Source organism: Engystomops pustulosus, chromosome 4, assembly GCF_040894005.1.
Source record: "Engystomops pustulosus chromosome 4, aEngPut4.maternal, whole genome shotgun sequence".
Taxonomy (NCBI): domain Eukaryota; kingdom Metazoa; phylum Chordata; class Amphibia; order Anura; family Leptodactylidae; genus Engystomops; species Engystomops pustulosus.
This window is the reverse complement of record NC_092414.1, coordinates 218,804,733-218,827,732: the sequence shown is the minus strand read 5'-3', so window position 1 is coordinate 218,827,732 and position 23,000 is coordinate 218,804,733. Positions and strand designations below refer to the sequence as shown.

The 23,000-nt window shown below is 42.2% G+C and overlaps 1 protein-coding gene across 1 annotated transcript in view; it reads right to left on the bottom strand.

Moving 5' to 3' along the window:
- The window catches only part of LOC140128619 (olfactory receptor 1J4-like), a 42,482-nt gene extending 23,180 nt beyond the window's left edge, over nucleotides 1-19,302 (bottom strand). The window contains exon 1 of the mRNA XM_072150318.1: nucleotides 19,155-19,302. Within this exon, the coding sequence (XP_072006419.1) occupies nucleotides 19,155-19,302 (148 nt within the window). The remainder of the gene's footprint in view (nucleotides 1-19,154) is intronic.
- Nucleotides 19,303-23,000: the final 3,698 nt, after the last annotated feature.

Sequence of the window (23,000 nt, the reverse complement as noted above, 5' to 3'; positions counted from 1 at the left end):
GGAAATCGGGGGCCGTGGCCACCGGAAAACCCAGCGGATTCGGAAAAAACGCTGTATTTTTTTTTAAAAAAGTGTCACTTGACACGTGCTTACATGCACCCAGGATAGTGAACTCCGGCGAACTCCGGCGGACCTTAGCGCAGCAGCGACACCTGGTGGACATCGGGAGCAGGACCTTAGTGAATCGCCAGAAGACACGGATCCTCGACGGAGAACACGCCGCTGGATCGCTACAGGACCGGGTAAGTAAATGTGCCCCATTGTGTCTGTTGAACACACGGTTAGTACATTGCAAGCTCCCAATGTCTAAAGCAGTGAAGCGTGGTGTGCTGACCTAGGCTTCACCAGACAAGAGACCTTCAACTCCTTTTCCCTTCATTTATACCTAAAATCTGGTGACTGGCGGTGAGGTAAATAGAATTAGAACTCTAACCTCAGATACTCAGACATGCTTGTTGATTAATGGTCACAACATTTTTGAGCTCCACATATTGTAAGGGCATGAAATTTCTAAATTAGCAGCAACTGTTTCAGACAATTTAAAACTCTAACAGCAAAGTGATTATTGATAATTTTGGGATTTAAAATGCTTTGAAAAAAGTGTTGTTCAGAATGAGCACCAACTTACAGAGCATTTTAGTTTGATATTTAAGGAAGTGAAGTAAAGTATTTATCGCTGTCGTAGAGACATTTTTGACCCAGCAGAGAATACACACTAAAAATGTGTCTCAAAAACTAAGATAAGATATCAAACAAAGTTGTGATAAATCCCATCCAATGTGCAAATTTTTGTAGAAAATAATCATATGTTCTAGAGCAGTGATGGCGAACCTTTTAGAGACAGAGTGCCCAAACTGCAACCAAAATCCACTTCTTTACTGTGAAGTGCCAAAGTGGCAGGGACTTATTGCTACCTGTTCTTTCAATTGTATCAGCCACCTGAGGCCACCAATACAGTTGAAAGAGGGAGGGCAAATTCAGACTATTATTGTAGCTTCTCTCCAGGGTCTCTCTGTACAGAAAGAACGGTGGGTCCAGAATGAGAGATAAGATAATGCAGTTCCTTCAAGCGGTTCCAAACAGTCAATGAAGTGTCGCTGTAAAATAGCGCTGAGGGCAGCATCTAAGTTGCCTAGGACTGCAGGAAGATTTGATGGATTTGGTCCTATTTGGTGAACTCTATCCTGGGGCGATTGTCTGAGTGCCCACAGAAAGGGCTCCGAGTGCCACCTCTGGCACCCGTGCCATAGGTTCGCCATCACTGTTCTAGAGTAATCTCATTGAGAAGAAGGGTGCATCTAGTTTTGCCCTGTGATGTCTGTGTACGCCCCTGTCTTTGTAGTAGTTATAGAAACTAAACATGGTCCACTATGGGTGACGTTATGACTCCTTGGCCTGATCTTTTTATTCTTTGCTGAGTTTTGTTATAGCAATTTTTAAGTTCTGTCCTTATCTCATTGTTCCGTAAGCTGTATATGATGGGGTTGGACAAAGGGGTCACCACAGTGTAGAGGAGTGACTGGACTTTAGTGAAATTACTGGAAAGACCTCTCAATGGAAACACATAAAGAGTAATCAGTGTCCCATAATACATGCACACCACAGCCAGGTGGGAGCTACAGGTGGAGAAGGCTTTTTGTCTTTCATTAGTGGTGGAGATCTTCATGATAGTGGTGAATATATAAACATAAGTAACTATGATGAAGGTAACTGGGATAAGTGTCATCGGTGTAGCCAACACATAGATCTGAAGCTTAATCACAAATGTATCGGAACAGGAAAGGGCCATCAGTGGAGTTGGATCACAGATAAAATGGTTAATGATGTAATTTCCACAGAAATGAAGTTGTCCTATCTGAATGATGACTATTAAAATGAGAAGAAATGCAGAAACCCAACAGCTGGTCACGAGAAAGACTCTGTGCCTGAAGTCCATGATGGTATGGTAACGGAGAGGGAAACAAATGGCCAGGCATCTGTCATACGACATGGCAGTAAGAATAAAACTCTCGGTGCTTGTTGAAGAGCCAAACAAGTAGAGTTGGGTAATGCATCCTAGAAAGGTGATTGTTTGTCCGTTTTTCAGTAGGACAGACAACATGGTGGGCATGGTGACCAAGGTGAAGAGAATGTCTGACCATGACAGGTGGGTCAGGAAGAAGTACATGGGGGACTTGAGGTTCTGAGAAACACAGATTATGGTGATGATTAGAAGGTTAGCACATAAAATAGTCATGTAAATAGTCAAAAAGAGGAGAAAAAGCGGAACCTTGAAATAATTGCTACTTTGGAATCCAACGAGCCAAAACTCAGTGACTGATGTCTGATTGTTCAAAGTCATTAAGTGAAGATGTGAAGTCCTGGAACGATGGGAAAAGGGGAGTAAGTTGATGATTGTACAATTATATCCACTTTTCAGAGGTGTTCACTGTATAAGTTAAGGATAATAATTAAATATGTGTTACGGTGACACTTGATTAAAATCTGTCATATATTGAAAAAGTATTCAAAAAGAAAAAAAATATATTTCATACAATTTGGAGCTATAAGAAATTATACTGATGAGGTGAAGGGTAATAATCTTTGAGCTTTCAGGCTCCATAGTTGTAGATTTATGTATTAGTATAAAAAATCCACTTTTAGTTTTTAACATGGCCTGAATTCTTCTGGGCAATGTTCCTGGTCAAATTCAATTTAAAACAATGGGGGTTATTTATCACTAGAACAGCTCCTTGGGACAGTTCTATGTCCATTTTTGGAGCTCCGCTGTCCATCGGATTCATTAAAGTGGCTTTGGCCCTTTAATAAATGTTCGTATGGTCTTTTTTCTGTCTGGGATTTTTTTTTCAAAAAGTCTCAAAATGCATAAAAAGTCTCAGCACACAGACCAGCAGGGACTGGGGTAAGTTTGAGACTTTTTATGTGACATTTTGCAAAAGTCTCAAGTCGTGACTCTGGCTTTGCACGGTGTTGTACTAGCAGTAGTTCTATGTTTAGGGCAGATTAATGAAGAGGTGTAAATAGTCCTGTGAGACTGTTTAGCATTGAAATGTCTCAAAAACCTTCGATTTGACTACTTTGAGACTTTTTGATGCTGAAAATGCCCAGGAAAACCAATGATAAATAACCCCCTATAAGTCATTAAGTTCTAGGTCAAATCAATCCAATTTAGCATGGCCTGAATTCTTCTGGGCAATGCTCCTGGTCAAATTCAAGCGTCTCTCAATCAAAATCCAATTCCAGGTCTTTCATACATTTCCGAAATCGGTGCAAACTTCTCAATTCTTTGGGGTACAAAGCTCTTCCTTTTATACTTGGTGGGTGAAGTAGATTGTCTTGTAGGACACTAACATATGGTTTATCATTGAGACCAACATCAATCCTGGTCAAGTATCCAACCCCTTTGACTTCATAATAACCTCATATCATTGGGCTTTCTCTACTGAACTTGACAGTTCCCTCAATTTCTTGATGTGTTAGTCTCCTTTTGCTACCATAAGAGCGCAGTCTATTGATTCCAACTGACACATTTTCAATTTTCTACTGTCCAAATTTTGTAGGGTTTTTTTGGTAACTCAAGCTGACATAAAATTCAAGGCCTTCGCACATTTTTGGTGGTCACCATTGTAGACTTGGAGATCGTGCTTGACAAAGACCTCTTGACAATTAACCAAAATGTTGCATTCATTACAGTATATATTGTATACATATACGTATTGGATTTGGTGAAGGTTTTTTTACATATTGACACTTAATGGAATGAAATAACACTTGATCAACAAACCGGTGGGTGTCTTGTAGCTTCCAATGGATTGAGGCTTCTACACAGAGCACCAGGACACAGAGAGTGCGGTAATTCTGTATCACTTCATTGTTTCATGTCCGTGACACGGGGACTAAATGTATGTACAAGCGACTTCCACTTCCATGTTTCTTGAGAAATATATGTTTATTGAATGTATAGACCTTGTGACGGGCTGACTTGTCGATTCTGATGCTTTGCCTGGACGTCCACCTCTTGGCATTGGAATGGATGGTCAGACTTCACTTGTTGCAGTTTGGTAATTTTCTTGGCAGACTTCTGTTAATGAGATGGATGATACTTTTTTTTTCTGTTCTTTTTAGGAAATGAAGGCAGGTCCTCAATTTCACACCAGAAACCTGTCACTCTAGAATCAAACTATTAACGAATTTAGCTATTGAGGGATATAAGAACAGATTGAAATGTGTTGTATACAAGAAGACAAAGATGTATCCATCACCAGCAGCCAAAAAGTATCAAAGAATAAGAACCTGGGGGTGTGGTCACACGTGGCGCTTGTTTGCACTTACAAATTACATAAATCAAGCAAATTACAAACGCAACACAAGCGCCTAGGGACGGGCATTGGCCGGATTATAAACACCCATCCATGGAAACTCATGCGATTGGTAACCACCAACCGGTGTCTTGCATTGTTTCCATGGAAAGGCATATGCGGTTGTGCCAAGGCCCTTCCCCAGGCATTTGCTTTGCGTTTCTAAATTCTAGGCAAGTGGCACATGTGACTGAACCCTAAAACATTCACCTCTTCTTAACTAGCCAGGATACCATAGGTGCAGCCTGATTAATATTGGGGTGCGGCAATCTAATTAGCAGCCTTTATATTCTTCTGTATTCAGCTTGTCTGGTGGATTTGCAGACAGAACTTTGGTGCAGAGAGAGCAGCGGCTGCATTCTGGCATAGCAGTGCAGGGGGCGCCAGATGCATGAAGACCGCACAACAGTATTCATGAACTACACAGGCAAACTGCACATAGTACACACTGCACATAGTACACACTGCACATAGTACACACCACACACAGTACACACCGCACATAGTACACCCTGCACATAGTACACAGGACACCACACATAGTACACCCTGCACATAGTACACACTGCACATAGTACACACTGCACATAGTACACACTGCACATAGTAAACACTGCACATAGTACACAATGCACATAGTACACACCATAAACAGTACACACCACACATAGTACACCCTGCACATAGTACACACCACACATAGTACACATGCACATAGTACACACTGCACATAGTACACACTGCACATAGTAAACACTGCACATAGTACACACTGCACATAGTACACACCACACACAGTACACACCGCACATAGTACACCCTGCACATAGTACACAGGACACCACACATAGTACACCCTGCACATAGTACACACTGCACATAGTACACACTGCACATAATATACACTGCACATAGTAAACACTGCACATAGTACACAATGCACATAGTACACACCATAAACAGTACACACCACACATAGTACACCCTGCACATAGTACACACTGCACATAGTACACACTGCACATAGCACACACCGCACACAGTACACACTGCACATAGTACACACCGCACATAGTACACACCGCACATAGTACACACTGCACATAGTACACACCGCACATAGTACACACTGCACATAGTACACCCTGCACATAGTACACACTGCACATAGTACACACCGCACATAGTACACACTGCACATAGTACACCCTGCACATAGTACACACCGCACATAGTACAAGATGGATATATTACATTCTGCACATAGTACACACTGCACATGGTACACACTGCACATAGTACACACCGCACATAGTACACACTGCACATAGTACACCCTGCACATAGTACACACCGCACATAGTACAAGATGCATATATTACATTCTGCACATAGTACACACTGCACATGGTACACACTGCACATAGTACACACCGCACATAGTACACACTGCACATAGTACACCCTGCACATAGTACACACCGCACATAGTACAAGATGCATATATTACATTCTGCACATAGTACACACTGCACATGGTACACACTGCACATAGTACACACTGCACATAGTACACACCACACACAGTACACAGGACACTGCACATAGTACACACTGCACATGGTGCACACCACACACAGTACACACCGCACATAGTACACACTGCACATAGTACACCCTGCACATAGTACACGCTGCACATAGTACACCCTGCACATAGTACACCCTGCACATAGTACACCCTGCACATAGTACACCCTGCACATAGTACACCCTGCACATAGTACACCCTGCACATAGTACACACTGCACATAGTACACACTGCACATAGTACACACTGCACATAGTACACACTGCACATAGTACACACCATAAACAGTACACACCACACATAGTACACCCTGCACATTTTACACACCGCACATAGTACACATGCACATAGTACACACTGCACATAGTACACACTGCACATAGTAAACACTGCACATAGTACACACCACACACAGTACACACCGCACATAGTACACCCTGCACATAGTACACAGGACACCACACATAGTACACCCTGCACATAGTACACACTGCACATAGTACACACTGCACATAATATACACTGCACATAGTAAACACTGCACATAGTACACAATGCACATAGTACACACCATAAACAGTACACACCACACATAGTACACCCTGCACATAGTACACACTGCACATAGTACACACTGCACATAGTACACACCGCACACAGTACACACTGCACATAGTACACACTGCACATAGTACACACCACACACAGTACACAGGACACTGCACATAGTACACACTGCACATGGTACACACTGCACATGGTGCACACCACACACAGTACACACCGCACATAGTACACACTGCACATAGTACACCCTGCACATAGTACACCCTGCACATAGTACACCCTGCACATAGTACACCCTGCACATAGTACACCCTGCACATAGTACACACTGCACATAGTACACACCGCACATAGTACACACCGCACATAGTACACCCTGCACATAGTACACACCACACATAGTACAAGACGCATATAGTACATTCTGCACATAGTACACACTTCACATGGTACACACTGCACATAGTACACACTACACATAGTACACACCCTGCACATAGTACAATCTGCAAATAGTACACATCCTGCACATAATAAACATCTTGCACATAGTACATTCTGAACATAGTACACACCGCACATAGTACACACTGCACAAAGTATACCCTGCACATAGTACACAGCACACATAGTACAAGATGTATATAGTACACCCTGCACATAGTACACACTACACATAGTACACACTGCACATAGTACACAGTACACATAGTACACACCACACACAGGACACACCGCACATAGTACACCCTGCACATAGTACACATTGCACATAGTACACACTGCACATAGTACACATCGCACACAGTACACACCACACATAGTACACCCTGCACATAGTACACACTGCACATAGTACACACTGCACATAGTACACACTGCACATAGTACACACCACACACAGGACACACCGCACATAGTACACCCTGCACATAGTACACATTGCACATAGTACACACTGCACATAGTACACCCTGCACATAGTACACACTGCACATAGTACACACTGCACATAGTACACCCTGCACATAGTACACACTGCACATAGTGCACACCACACACAGTACACACTGCACATAGTACACACCGCACATAGTACACACTGCATATGGTACACACTGCACATAGTGCACACCACACACAGTACACACTGCACATAGTACACACCGCACATAGTACACACTGCACAAAGTACACCCGGCACATAGTACACAGCACACATAGTACAAGACGCATATAGAACACCCTGCACATAGTACATTCTGCACATAGTACACACTGCACATAGTACACACCACACAGTTTTTATAAATGTGGCCCATTGTGTTGCATTAGCTTTAGAATTTGCAGGAAATTCTAAAAAAAAAATCAAAACTATAATGTAAGGGACAAAAAGTGAGGTGGGCGACAGCGGGGGAGGAGGCACTTACCTCTGTAGAGATCTATCACACAGGTTCTTGGTCTATGTAGTTTCTCTCTTGTGTTGTGTTCACACTGTTGTTACAAGTGATGCTGTTTTCAGTAGAATTTTCACCATTAAAAGAATCACAAGTAACATCACACGTCCCTGTCACTAGTATCATTTACTGTCCTGCATTTTGTAGGGATTCACCGTTAATTTGTTCATTGGGACATACTGTGAATAGGGTAACATTGGGTATAGGAATTAACCAACGAGAGTGAAGTGCCCTGAAATTCCTATTGGTGGCCCCGCATCGTACATTGTAACACAAGACATTCCGTTTATGGAGAGTCCTTACAGGCTGAGCTCTCTCCATATAGGGCAGGTGTCTGCTGTACTTTACATCAAACACATGCTACTAACTGTCACAGTCAATGCCGGCACCTGAAGGTCATTGCCACATCGGTGCCTTTATATTAGCCAATGATTGGAGTCCCCTGTGATGTCATCAGAGATCACCAATCAGTTTCCATGACAGCTGAAATCCTGTAAGAGGCTCCCATATCTATTACAGTCTGCCGGAGGCAGCATATCCACAATACATCACAACACAGTTGTATCGGAGTATATAGTGATCAGGCACCTTAGCTTTCTACCACTTTAGGGTGCCTGTAATAATAGTAAAATCTAAAAAAATATACATTTAAATCATCACCTTTTCCTCTAAATAAAATCATAAAATGTCTGGTCCCTGCAAATATTAAATCAATTATTTGCTTCTGGATGAGGAAAAATTTCACCAATTTTGTTCCCAGAAATTATTTTCTAATAATTGGTGAGAAAGATTTTTTTCCAGCTTCCCAGTACATGGTCCAGAAGATTCCATAGGGAAGAAAGATTTGCCTTGCAGATAACAAGCCCTTGTGTGGCCATGAAAACTAATAAAAAACCTTGTGGAATGAGGGGAGGGAAAAATGGAAAGGCAAAAACACACAAAAACCTTCTTTAAATGGATAAAAGGAAACCTACCAGGAGGAATCTCCTTCCAGAATAAGATGTGATGGTAGATTCCTCCCGCTGCCTCTGACCTTATGTGTAATTTAATAATCCTGGAACCTCACTTTGGGGGACATTAACCATAGTGGGGTCTCAGGTTCACCTACTTTTGCTCCTGGTTTGTTCTGTTTTTAGGCTTGTGATTTATGATGGATCTAGTTCTGCCTTAGTAAATGCGCTTCTGAATTATCGCTTGTTCGATTAATTTGCGCCAAATTTGTCTCTAATTTTTACCCTACAAAGCAGATCTAATTTGTGATCAATAATGGAACGAGATTGAGAAAAGGTGACAGAACGTTCAGGGCTTCATCTCTGCACATATTGGGGCAAATTCACTTACCCGGCCAATTCGCGATCCAGCGGCGCGTTCTCTGCGGTGGATTTGGGTCTTCTGGCGATTCACTAAGGGAGTTCCTCGGACGTCCACCAGGTGTCACTGCTGCGCTGAAGAGCATCGGAATGCAGTGGAGTTCACGATCCTATTCCGGGTGAAGGTAAGCGCATGTCCCGCAACACTTTTTTTTTCTAAAATGCGGCGGTTATTCCGAATCCGTCGGGTTATTGTTCGGTCATGCCCCCCGATTTCCGTTGCGTGCATGCCGGTGCCGATGCGCCAGAATCCGATCGATGCGCCAGAATCCGATCGGGGCAATACAGGGAAAATCGGCGCAAATCGGAAATATTCGAGTAACACATTGGGAAAACGTGAATCGGGCCCTTAGTAAATGACCCCCAAAGTATCAGCTTGTACAATGTCCGGACCACATTGTGATGTAACTGCAGGGACTAAAAGTTACAGAAAAAAAATTTAAAAAATTCTTGCTGAAATGAGCCTTTGCCTTTTTTTATAATAATGTACAGTAAATGGAGACTGATAATATTCTCAGATCTGTACAATAAGACAATAATCACTCCCAGAGATGATCCCATAGAAAATGATGAAGTCCTTACTGGAGAAATTTTACATTTTAAAACTGAGCTGAAGGATTTTCCATGCTGCATAGAGGGAATTTTTTATTTGGGGAGCGAAAACTTTTGTTTTCAGTAATGAAAGTGCACCTGCTCAGAGTAGGGGCATTTTTGTGCCTTTTTTGCAACTTTTTAGGCGCAAATTTGTGATAGATCCCGTGCAAACATCTGTATAGCAGCCGCTCACTAAGGGGCAGGTACTCAGAACCTCTAAGCGCCGGACTTTGACGTGCGCCTGAAAATGTCGCAAAAATGCGCAAAATTAACGAACTGTGACAGATTTTTGCTCAAAAAATGTAAAAAACTGTCTAAAAAAACTATGATTAATGTCCCCCTTTATTTTAGTAATATGTAAATGAACTGCAGAGGCTCCTGGGGCGTGTCCTAGCCTGGCCGGACACTGGGAGATAAGGCTACTCCACGCCCCAGTAGCCTCTGCAGTTTCTTATAGTAATATGTAAATTACGTTTTTTTTTTCAAATTAGGTCCCAGGATTCATAGAGAACAGATTAGGGCAGTGGCAGCCGGAGGGATCTACCATCTGATCTGCTTGTGATAGTAGGTTCCTCATGGTAGGTTTCCTTCAAGGATTAATTTTCTGGTAGAGAGAGGACAGGGAGTTATAGACAGAAGACAGACAAGTCAGAGCTGCCTTCAGGGGTTTATGGTGCACATTACAGTTTTCTCCATTGGAGATGTGGGAAAGCTGGGTGACGCTCCCTACTGGTCAAATTAGAGCATTTTGTGCAACCCGTGGCAACTACACTACACTCGGTGGGGACTGGGGTGCAATTGCACATTTTTCTTTTGGGGCATTTGCATATTTGTCTCAAAATGCATCACTTTTTCACACATTTAGGGATGTTAGTATAGCAAGAATTGTTCAGTGTTATGTATGTTATATCTTTAAAATCTATGGGGGACATTAATCGTAGTTTTTTAAAATGTTTTTGCAGTTTTTTTGCGCATAAAATCTGGTTCATTAATTTGGCATAATTTTGCAACATTTTCTGGCGCACGGCAAAGTGGGTTCTGAGTCCCTGCGCTTCATCTGACATAGTGAGCGGCTGTTATACAGAGGTTTGCAGCATCTATCACTAATTTGCGCCTAAAAAGGCACAAAAAAGTACTTACTCTGAGCAGCTGCACTTCAGAAAAAACTCTTTTCATTACTGAAAACAAAGGTTTTTGTTGGCCAAATGAAGAATTATCTCTATGCAACATAAAAAATCCTTCAGCTCAGTTTTAAAATGTAAAATTTCTCCAGTGACGACCTCATCATTGTCTATGGGATCATCTCTGGGAGTGATTATTGTCTTATTGTACAGATCTGAGAATATTACCAGACTCCATTTCCTGTACATTATAATAAAAAAGGAAAAGACTCGTCTGAGCAAGAATTTTTTTTCCATCTCTGTAACTTTTAGTCCCTCCAGTTACAGCACAATGAGGTCCGGACATTGTACAAGCTGAGACTTTATGTGCAGAGATGACGCCCTGAACCTTCTGACAAAATTTCTCAGTCTCCTTTCATTATTGGTCACCCATGAGATTTACTTTGTAGGGTAAAAATTAGAGACAAATTTGGCGCTAATGAACCGGACATATGACAATCCAAAAACACATTTACTAAGGCAGAACTAGATCCATCATAAATCACCAGGCAAACAAAAGAACAATCCAGGCGGAAAAATAGACGAAGCTGAGACCCCCTATGATTAATGTCCCCCTATATGCGGACATATGAAAAAGTTCTAATTTTGCCTCAAATTGTGGATAAAAAGTTGCAAATAAAGTCATTTTTTGAGATGCAAAACCCCCCCCGGACTCAGCTGCTTGATACATCAACCTCTAATATGAATGAAACGAAAACCGGAATAACCATAAACAAACACACAACAATGTCCTGACTACAGATAAATGACCCCCGGATATTGACTGATGGGGCTGATGTCTAGTTGGAGCTCCTGCTATTCGACTACACAGAAGGATGAGGAGACCATAAAATTGGTGCTGGCAGCATGACCCCCTACTGCTACCACTGCCCTGGTGGCCCTGGAGACAATCCCTGGTGCTCGGTAGTAAGGCTGGTGTGAGGGCACCGGATGATCCATATTATTATGTGCCATCACGGTAAAGATAGCGCTGACACACTAATGGGGACATTGGACATTGTGGACAAAAAAGAGAAGACCTCGAAATGAACCTTAAAGAACACAACCAACAAACCAACAATATATACAATAAAAAATAGAGAAAAATATTTTCACTATGACCAGAGCTCCAAGGATTCCTCTTCTCCCTCTCATCCCATCCCAAAACATCGATGAACAGCACCAATCTTCAGTTTCTCCTGCTGAAAGTATGTCACCATTCAGACTAGCACCATCGCACTCTCATTCTCCTCCTTTAATTATATTTGTAGCTGGAAGAAAACATGCAGGCAGATGGTGTGGTACGTTCCAATAAAGTTAAAATTTATTCCAATTCATCATACTCACAAAAATCCAATAAAAATGCGCATATCACAAATTCACATAACGGGACGCTAGCTTTCTATCCGCCCGACCCAGGGTTTCGCCGGCAAGGCTTCTTCTGGGGCGTTGCTCTTGCCGATGAAACCCTGGGTCGGGCGGATAGAAAGCTAGCGTCCCGTTATGTGAATTTGTGATATGCGCATTTTTAATGGATTTTTGTGAGTATGATGAATTGGAATAAATTTTAACTTTTTTGGAACGTACCACACCATCTGCCTGCATATTTTCTTCCAGCTACAAATATAATTAAAGGAGGAGAATGAGAGTGCGATGGTGCTAGTCTGAATGGTGACATACTTTCAGCAGGAGAAACTGAAGATTGATGCTGTTCATCGATGTTTTAAGATAAAATAAGAGGGAGAAGAAGAATCCTTGGAGCCCCGGTCATAGTGAAATTATTTTTTGTGGACTTTTTCAAAGACTGTGTGGTCTGGTATTATACCGTGAGTAGCTCCTTAAGGGGCAAACTGTGCACCACAAACCACTGTGTTTTTGTGCAATATATACAATATTCTTACAGCTCAGGGACAAATATTGAGTAGAAATTGAGGATCTATTACGTCACATGATCCAGAAGAATTGAGAGGAAACAGTTACCATTAAATTACGAAGTCAGCAGATAATTTTAGACTTTTTTAAGGGGAGTTTCTAGTGGGGAAAATAGATCTGATGGGGATGACAAGAGAGTCCATATAGCAGAAGGATCAATGGGTCAGACGAGAGGAGACCAAACAATAAAAAACATTGAGACATTAGAAACGGGTCAAGACAACATGTATAAAAGAGAAACAAGATACAAGTGGAAGTGACCAGTGACTTACCTCTGCTGCCATGTGTCCCATATTTTGTGGGAACTTTCATTGTGCACATTTCCTTATTTTATATCATTAGAATTAATTAATTATGTTACTTTCTCACTGTAACTGCTCCAAGTTCAAATACTCAGATGACTTGTTCTATTACTAGCCCGGTGCAAGGAGGGAATTGAGGGAACATCCACCAGTGTATACCATTAATAGCAGGACAAAAAGTAGCACAGAAAGTTCTGAAAAGTACAACAATGTAGTTTACTGGACATCCACAATAAAACTATAATACGACCCGTTACCATAGTTACTATTAGCCACTTACTTATCCAAGACATATATTTATGATAGTATCATATTAAGAGACATAAGTTAATCAAGTCCAACCATTATACATTATACTGCATTGATGCAAGGCTGATGCCAGGGAAAACTTTCTTTCCAACCCCTAATATGGTGGTCAGAAGAACATCCCTGGATCAACAGAAACTACCAACAAAAAGTTCTATTCCCATACGAAAGTCATCCAGGCCTCTCTTGAACATGTACAAAGAGTCCTCCATAACAACGGCAGAGAGTTCCATAGTCTCACTGCTCTTACAGTAAAGAACCTTTGTCTATGGTGATGCTTGGACCTCCTCTAGGTGTAGAGGATGCCCCCTGTCTATGGTGATGCTTGGACCTCCTCTCCTCTATGTAGGGTCAACTGGCACAAAATGGCAAACTTTTTTAGCACCAGCTCAAGAACTGAACCAGAGGGATCAGCAAAGGCTGTGGGTGGTCACAAAAACTATCAAGACCGGTAAACTCTCTGGACACCATGGTCATATTGGAGGACATGTCCTGTAGTTGACAGTGGTGGCCACTTAGTCCTTGATAGTGAAGAACGGATCCATAAAATTTCAGATCCGTCCGAGTTCAGCCAAACAGGATCTTGAAAATCTGTCCTGGTTTGGTATCCAGAACCAAAGCCTACATAAGGAGCAAACTGTTTAAATGCAGACAGCAAAGTCACTGATGTGCCAACACTATGTGTGCCTCTATATTGGGGAGAATCGGCAATCTCCATGATGTGATCAATGACAGCTTCCTGTGTTGCTAGCTGCATTTAAAGTGTTATCGACCTCAATCGATGCCGGCGCCAATCATAGATGTTACCACTAGTTGGGTTGAGCTGGACCCGAACTACGGATGATGTTTAAGGAGGGATCTGGAGGACCCAAACTGTGAAAGTTTGGAACTGCTCAACACTAGTCCTTGAGCTCTAGCGCCCTGCTGCCCTAAAAAGGTTCCTGCGCCACCAACTTCTGCAGCTGCACGTCAGATCCATGCTACTTCCTGCTCTCTCCCGTCCAGAAACTTCATGTCAGCAACCATTGAACAGATTCGAACAAGTGGCAATACCACCGCATGCAGCTGCGGCCTCCTGAGCTGCTGACCTTTTTTTGTTTTACGAGCCTGCACCCTGCAAACTATTGAATATGGAGGGTCCAAATAGAAAATGTTTCAAGATCTTTCCAGGATTGTCAGCCCTTTTGGCTTCTTGGGAACCTACTGCAGAACCGAAAGATCCCCATCATTAGGGCTCCCCGTTTTAATCTTTTGTACAGGCTTTGACACACCATAGAGATATAAGACCCAATGGATCACTCTTGCTAGGATCATGTTCCGGTACCCTTAGCCCTTAAAGACTTTTACCATCCCACATGGTGCTGTCACTGACACCTCCATGGACAATTCCATCAAATCCTACAACATAGGAATGTTCTGCAATGTTTTCTTAAAGAAGGGCTAATCCTCACATCCCCACACTTTTTGATAACTTTTATTAGCATTATGCTAACTTTTTTATGCGGCTTCGGAGCACTGCTGTTCTGCGCAGACGGCAGGGTCGTCGGACGAGGGTGCGCAGCTATGAGGGGCTTCGCGCCGAAGATTATGGGTAGGAGTAATAAAGAGGCTACTGGGGCGTGGAGAAGCTGTGCCATATAGCCTCAGCTGTAGCTACTCCACGCCCCAGTAGCCGCATAACAATATTTGCATATAAAGCTAATAACAGTTATCAAAAAGTGCGGGGACGTGAGGATTAGCCCTTAAAAGGACTATCCTCATGTCTTATTGATCCACTTACCACCCGATCTACCTTTACAGGTAGATTCGTTCTGGTAGGTTCCCTTTAAGGACACAGGTTTTTTTTGCTCATTTTCAGTCTCTACCTTAAAGAGCCCATAAGATTTTCATTTTTCCGTGTACAGAGGGCTTGTTATCTGCATAAAAAATTTTACTTCCCAAAAAAACACATTCCCGTCACTTTCTTGTGGGCTCAGTTTTTATGACTTTCACTGTGCGCTCTAAATAACACCTCTGCTTTTTTCTTTGGTTTGGGATTTGTGTTTTGTGTTTTAAAACATTTTCAAAAGTTAAATGAATGTCTCGAAAAAAAGAAAAAATATTCACCATTTTCTGGCACTAATAACTTTTTCATACTTCGGTGCACGGAGCTGTGTGAGGGGTCATTGCTACCATTTTGAGGACTGTGCGACCTTTTGATCACTTTTCATAATTTTTATGTGATGCAAAATGGTGTAAAAATAGCGTTTCGGACATTTAGGAGCTATTAACCGTTGTGGGGTTCTCCGCCGGCAATAACCGTTTTTATATTTTGATAGATAGGGCAGATTTTGAGATGCGGCAACGCCTAACGTGTCTGTGATTTTTACTGTTTATTATGTTTTATATCAGTTTTGGGGAAAGGGGGATGATTTGAATTTTAAGGTTTTTTATTATTTTTTAAACTTTTTTTAAAACTTTTTTTTCCTATTTTTTTAGACCCTGTAGGGTACTTTATCCCTAGATGGTCTGATCCTTCCTATCATATACTGTAATACTACTGTATTGCAGTATATGGCATTTTTACACAGTATACATTACAATGCGCAACTGGCTCATTGTAACAAAACTGCAGAAACCATATAACCATATAGCCTCGTGTCCTGGCAATCAATCGCCACTCCCTGATGACGTTCGCAACAAAGATAGCGATGTCATAATATCTTCAGTTCCTTGGCACCGAGAAACATAATACAGGTGGTCCCCTACTTAAGAACACCCAACTTACAGACGACCCATAGTCTCAAACTGACCTCTGGATATCGATAATTTACTGTACCCCATTTTGGCTGGGGCTACAATTATAATATATACAGTTCCGGCTTACATACAAATTCAACTTAAGAACAAACCTTCAGAACTGATCTTGGATATCACCCAGGGACTGCCTTCACTAGATTCATATGAAGAAAACCCTGTGATTCTAGCTGCCAGGGATCCAGAGTTATAGCTCTCTAAAGTGTTCTCTACTCCAGCTTTTTAGTTAGCAGGGTTTTTTTACGTAAATCTAGTGAGAGGATGAACATTTAATCCTCTTTGCCTAATGTGGCTACATATTAAAGGGGTTTTCCCACAAAAGAAAATTCTCACATCTCAATCCCCTAATGATGTTAACACAATAAAGATCATTTTAACCCCTTACTTTACAATGGTACTCAGTGTTATTGCTGTTTGAGCACCTATCACTCTCTAGGCTGCTCAGTGCAAAATCCCAGGGTGCCTTAGCAGACACATTATTATCCATCTAGTTCTGTGGGGTGACATTGTGGTTATATTATCACGGTACAGGTGTATATACACTTTCATCTGACTTCTGACATTGTACTAACACACTGACACATAGAAAAAGACGACACAGATCAGAGATGCATGACATTACACAGAGGCTGGTAGACCATAACACCGTTACACTGTGAGCTCTGCTACATCTCACAGATCTGTGTCTGCCCCCCCCTTCCCCAGATCACTTATCTCCTTGTAGTTTGTAGTTTGCAGCCTCTCTCTCCTCATGATCTCCTGGCAGGAAGTGATGAGTCAGTAGGCCTGGCGTGCTCCCCGATGCGCGTTGTCCGATGAGAATGAACTCTGCCGTGATTCACTAAGATCATGCACCCAATATCCTGCATGTGTCGCTTCCCTGCTTAGGTTCGCCGGAGTTCACCTTGTGCTTCCTGGTGCATGTAAGTGCATTGGATGCGACACAATTTGAATGTTAAATCCCGCGTTCAGTCCGCATCAGTCAGATCATCCGACGGCCCCCCCCCCCTGATTTCTGTTGCATGAAAGCTAGTGCAGTTGCGCCAAAATCCAATCACAAGCTACAAAATATACAAATGTGGGGTATGTGTGACTCCTCACATCGTACTGTTTTTAACCCTTTAAGGACCAGGCCCTTTTTTGTTTTTTCATTTCTATTTTTCACTCCCCACAATCAAAAATCTATAACTTTTTTTTCATGTGCAGAGCTCTGTAACGGCAAATAGAGATGGTATTTATCATTCCGTGACGTGTAAAAAAAAAGGCCGGAAAAAAATTCCAAATGCAGTGAAATTGTCGAAAAAAGGCATTTGCACAGTTTTCTTGTGGGCTTGGATTTTACGGCTTTCACTGTGCGCACCAAATGACAGGTCTACTTTATTCTTTGGGTCGGTAAGATCACAGGGATCCCAAATTTGTAAAGGTTTCATAATGTTTTTATACATTTACAAAAATTTAAACCTCCTGTAGAAAAATGTTTCTTTTAGATTTTGCCATCTTCTGGCGCTAATAACTTTTTCATACTTTGGTGTAGGAGCTGTGGGTGGTGTCATTTTTTGCTACTTTTGTTGAAGTTTCCAATGCTACAATGTCTTGGGCTGTACGACCTTCTGATCACTTTTTATAGAATTTTTTATATTTTTCAAAATGGCCAAAAAGTGCCATTTTCAAATTTGGGCGCTATTTTACGTTACGGGGTTAAACACAGTGAAAAAACGTTATTATATTTTGATTGATAAGGCATTTTCGGATGCGGCGATACCTCATGTGTTTGTGATTTTTACTGTTTATTTATATTTATATCAGTTCTAGTGAAAGGGGGTGATTTGAATTTTTTGTTTTTTTTTAATTATAATTTTTTTTAACTTTTTTTAATTTTTAATATTTTTCAGACTCCCTAGGGTATTCTAACCCTAGGTTGTATGATTGATCCTATTATATACTGCCATACTACAGTATGGCAGTATATGGGGGTTTCCATCCTCATTCATTACAATGGGGCAGATTTACTTACCCGGTCCATTCGCGATCCAGCGGCGCGTTCTCTGCGGTGGATTCGGATCCGGCCAGGATTCATTAAAGTAGTTCCTCCGACATCCACCAGGTGGCGCTGCTGCGCTGAAGAGCATCGGAACGCACTCAAATACACCAAACTCCGCGACACTTTCGGTTTTTTAAATGCGGCTGTTTTTACGAATCCGTCAGGTTTTCGTTCGGCCACGGCCCCCGATTTCCGTCGCGTGCATGCCAGCGCCGATGCGCCAAAATCCGATCACGTGCGCCAAAAACCGAGGGCAATACAGGGAAAATTGACGCAAATCTGAAATATTCTGGTAACATGTCGGGAAAACGCGAATCGGGCCCTTAGTAAATGACCCCCAATGTGTTATCAGCACATAGTAATGAATGGGTTAAATCCAGACAGCCTCGGGTATTCGGAAGCTTTGCCGGCAGCCATGTGCGGGTTAAAACACGCAATCGGTGCTAGCACTGACCGTGAGCCCTCTCCATGCACCCCCAGATGATCCGTGACGTGCTATTACGTCACGGGTCATTAAGGGGTGAAGAAAGTACATTTTCTTTATGTATTCTGGATTTATACATAATTTAGAGGAAATTATGACTTTTCATGTAATTTTTTTGCATTTTATCACTGAAAAAAATATGATTTTGACAGAATAGCCTCCTGAGCTGGTGTATTGATGTGAACGCCCTCCCACCCTCGTAGATCTTTTGCTTGATGATTCTCCAAAGGTTCTCTATAGGGTTGAGGTCTAGGGAAGATGTTGGCCACACCATGAGATTTTCTACTTTTATGCCCAAAGCGGCCAATGCATAGAGGTATCTGTGCAGCCTGAAATCCTGCATGAAGATGATTCTGCTGTGGAAGGCACGATTCTTCTTTTTCTTTATCAATCTTGTTTATTGATAAGCAAACACTAGTAACAATTGTAGTACACTTATTTGGTAGTTACATGTATGCATAGGGTACAAGTTATGTAATACATCATATAGTTTGTTAGAGAGTTACATCAGTTTGTACATGCATAATCTTATAACACTGTAGTGTCTACGAACAGTAATTAACTAGATTATTGTTTAACGGGGGCTAAAGTGGGGTAAGTAAGTTAGAAGGAGGGTACGTTATTGGTGGGAGGGAGCGGGTGGGTGGGGTTGGGAAAGGGTAGGGGGGATTCCAGGTTACGTTGAGGGAGATGGTTTAGCGTATGTTGTGGTATTGTTGATTAGTCGGGGAGTGTTGTGAATGATGTAGAATTCTGAAACGTTATCCATTGGGACCAGGTTTGCAGATGTTTATCATGTGTTTTGTGGTTTTCTGCTGTGAGTTCTTCCATTTTCTGGAGTAAGAGGATTTCCTGGAACCATTCAGTGATGGTTGGTACTCTGGAGGATTTCCAGAGACGAGGTATGAGTGTGCGAGCTGCTGTCAGCAGAAAACCCAAGAGCTTGGCTTTTTTGTTGTCTAACTGTGCGGGAAAAATAGAGAGCAGTAGTACGGATGGATCGTTTGGGATTTTATAATCCAGGATATCTGAGGATATTTTACATACTTGGCTCCAGAAGGTTTGGATCAAGGGGCATTGCCACCAGATATGGGTCATTGTACCTTCCGCCTGATTGCACCTCCAGCATTTGTCAGAGCAGGAAGGATAAATTTTGTGGAGTTTGGTCGGGACCCAATACCATCTAGAAATAATTTTGAAATTTGTCTCTTGGGATTTAACCGCTAGTGATAATTTGTGCGTGCGGTGGAAAGCTCTGGACCAGTCATCACTGCTGAATGTGGTGTTAAGTTCCTTCTCCCATGATTTTGTGTATGGGATGTGAGAATTTGACCAGTTGTCCAGTAGCAGGTTGTATATTGCTGATATCGGGTGCGATATTGGGGAGGGTGATAGGCAGAGCTCTTCAAAGGGTGTTAAATCCCTGTGCAGGTTAAGTTTTGTTTTGTGTCTGTTATAGAAGTTTCTGAGCTGCATGTATTCCCATTTGGTTTTGGGTAGAGATGAGGCGCATACGTTGAGATCCTCTAGTGGGGCTAGTGTCGAGGGATTTAAGACTGATTTAAACCTGAGGGGTTTGTCTTGTGATCTCATTGGTAGTAAGAAGTCTTGTGCAAGACCTGGTGGGAAGTCTGGGTTGTCTGTGATTGGGGTGAGAGGGCCATAGGGTTCTGTCAGTTTGTTCGTATCTGGGGGTCTATTTATTGTCTTCATGGTTTGAGCTGCTGTGAGGGGTAGATTATTTAAATGGTGCGGTGTGAGGAGTGAGTGTGAGGACCAGGGTATTCCTGCCAGAGGGCAGGGAGAAAGTTGGTTTTCAATTTTAACCCAAAGTTTGGAATCTTGGTGGAACCAATCTAGGACTCGGGAAAGGTTTACTGCATAGAAGTAGCCCTTAATATCCGGGAGACCAAGACCTCCTTGTAGTTTCCTACGTACCAGGATGGATTTGGCTAGTCTGGGGGAAGATGCGGACCAGATGAATCGGTTAATCAGAGTTGTCAGTTTGTTGAAGAACACTTTGGGAAGGGCGATGGGGACTGTTTGATATAGATAGAGAAGTTTTGGAAGGACTGTCATCTTTATGCAGTTTATTCTCCCTATCCAGGAGATCTTTTTATTTCCCCATTTTGTGAGATTGTTTTGGAGAGAGATCAGGAAGTTTTTATGATTATGAGCGTATATGGCGTCTGCACCAGAGGCGATTTGGACACCCAGGTAGGGGATGGAGTCCCTTTCCCATGTGAACGGGTATTTCTTTTGGAGAGATTTCGTGATATTGCTATGTAATTCAAACCCTATTGCTGTGCTTTTGGTCATATTAACTTTGTGATTGCTGAAATAGCCAAAGGTTTGCAGTACTTCCATTAAGTGTGGGAGAGATTTATCCGGGTCCGTGAGATAAATTAGCACATCATCAGCAAATGCTGAACATTTGAAGGAGGTGTTCTTTATCTGTATACCATGTATCTCTGGGTGGTTTCTGATGGATATTAGTAGGTGTTCGATAATTAGTGCGTAGAGGAGTGGGGAGAGGGGGCACCCTTGTCTGGTCCCATTACTTATTGTGAATGGAGAGGAGTAAAGACCGTTGACTCTGATTTGGGCTTTGGGGTGATTATATAGGGCTTTGATTTTGGAGAGCATGGTGTTTCTGATGCCTATTTGTTTAAGTGTTGCTTCTAGGAATCCCCAGTCCACCCGGTCGAACGCCTTCTCTGCGTCCAGGGAGAGAACTAATAGTGGAGAGTCAGTTTTTTGGGCATGATGTATGAGAGAGAAAGTTTTTAGTGTATTATCTCTCGCTTCTCTTGTGGGTATGAAACCTACTTGGTCCGGGTGAACTAGGGACTCCAGCAGGCGGGAGAGGCGTTTTGCTAGTAGTTTGGCGTATATTTTTGCGTCAGTGTTAATTAATGAGATGGGACGGTAGCTTTGGCATAGTTGTGGGTCTTTCCCTTCTTTGGGGATTATTGTGATGTGGGCATGTAAAAATGCTGGTTGGAATTGGACAGCATCGGAAACCGTATTGAAAGTGTGTAACATGGGGGGTGTTATTTCGTCTACTAATGTTTTGTAAAATATGGCTGTGAACCCGTCTGGACCTGGGCTTTTGCCATTTGGAAGAGCTAGGATTACTTGTTGTATCTCCTCTGGGGAGAAAGGAGTGTCTAGTTGTTCCAGTTCCTCCTGAGATAGGGATGGTAACGCTGTCTCTTGTATGTATTGTGGTAAAGTTTTGAGGGGAGAGGGAGGAGTGAAGTTGGCGGAGGGAGGGGGGAGGTTGTACAGTTTTGAATAATACTCCATGAACGCTTTTGCTATTTCCTCGGGCTTGTGAGCGGTGGGACCGGTATTTGTTTTGATTGATGCTATATATGATGCAGCTTTTTTGTCTCTAAGGGCTCTGGCCAGGTATTTACCCGGTTTGTTACTCCACTCATAGATTGAGCGTGAGCAAATCTGAAATATTCTTTTTTGTTTGGCGTCCAGTATGGTGTTGAGTTCGTGTCTGGCTAATGTTAGTTCTCTTAGGGAGGCTAATTGTAGTGACTGTTTGTGTTTGTTTTCTAAGTTTTGGATGGTCGTTAGAAGGTTTTGTGTCTTGTGTTCTGTCATGCGCTTTAGGCGAGCTCCGTGTTTCATTAGGATTCCCCTAAGAGAGCCTTTTAGTGTTTCCCAAAGTGTGGTGGGGCTTGATGTGTCTAGTTTGTGATCATTTTCAAATTTAGCGAATTGTTGTTTCAGTTCATTTAGGCAGATGGGATCTTTTAGGAGAGATTCGTTTAATCGCCAGTTATATGCGGGGCGTTTTGGAGGGAGTAATGTTAGTGAGCAGTAAATAGGGGCATGGTCTGATAGATAGGACAGTCCTATTTTGGAGCTTTGGGCAGTGGTGAGAAGTTTATGATGTACAAAAATATAATCTATTCTGCTGTACGAGTTGTGGACTGCAGAGTAGAAAGTATAATCTTTGCTGTCTGGGTTTTGTAGCCTCCATATATCACAGAGTTGCATTTTATGCAGGGATTTCCTTATTCT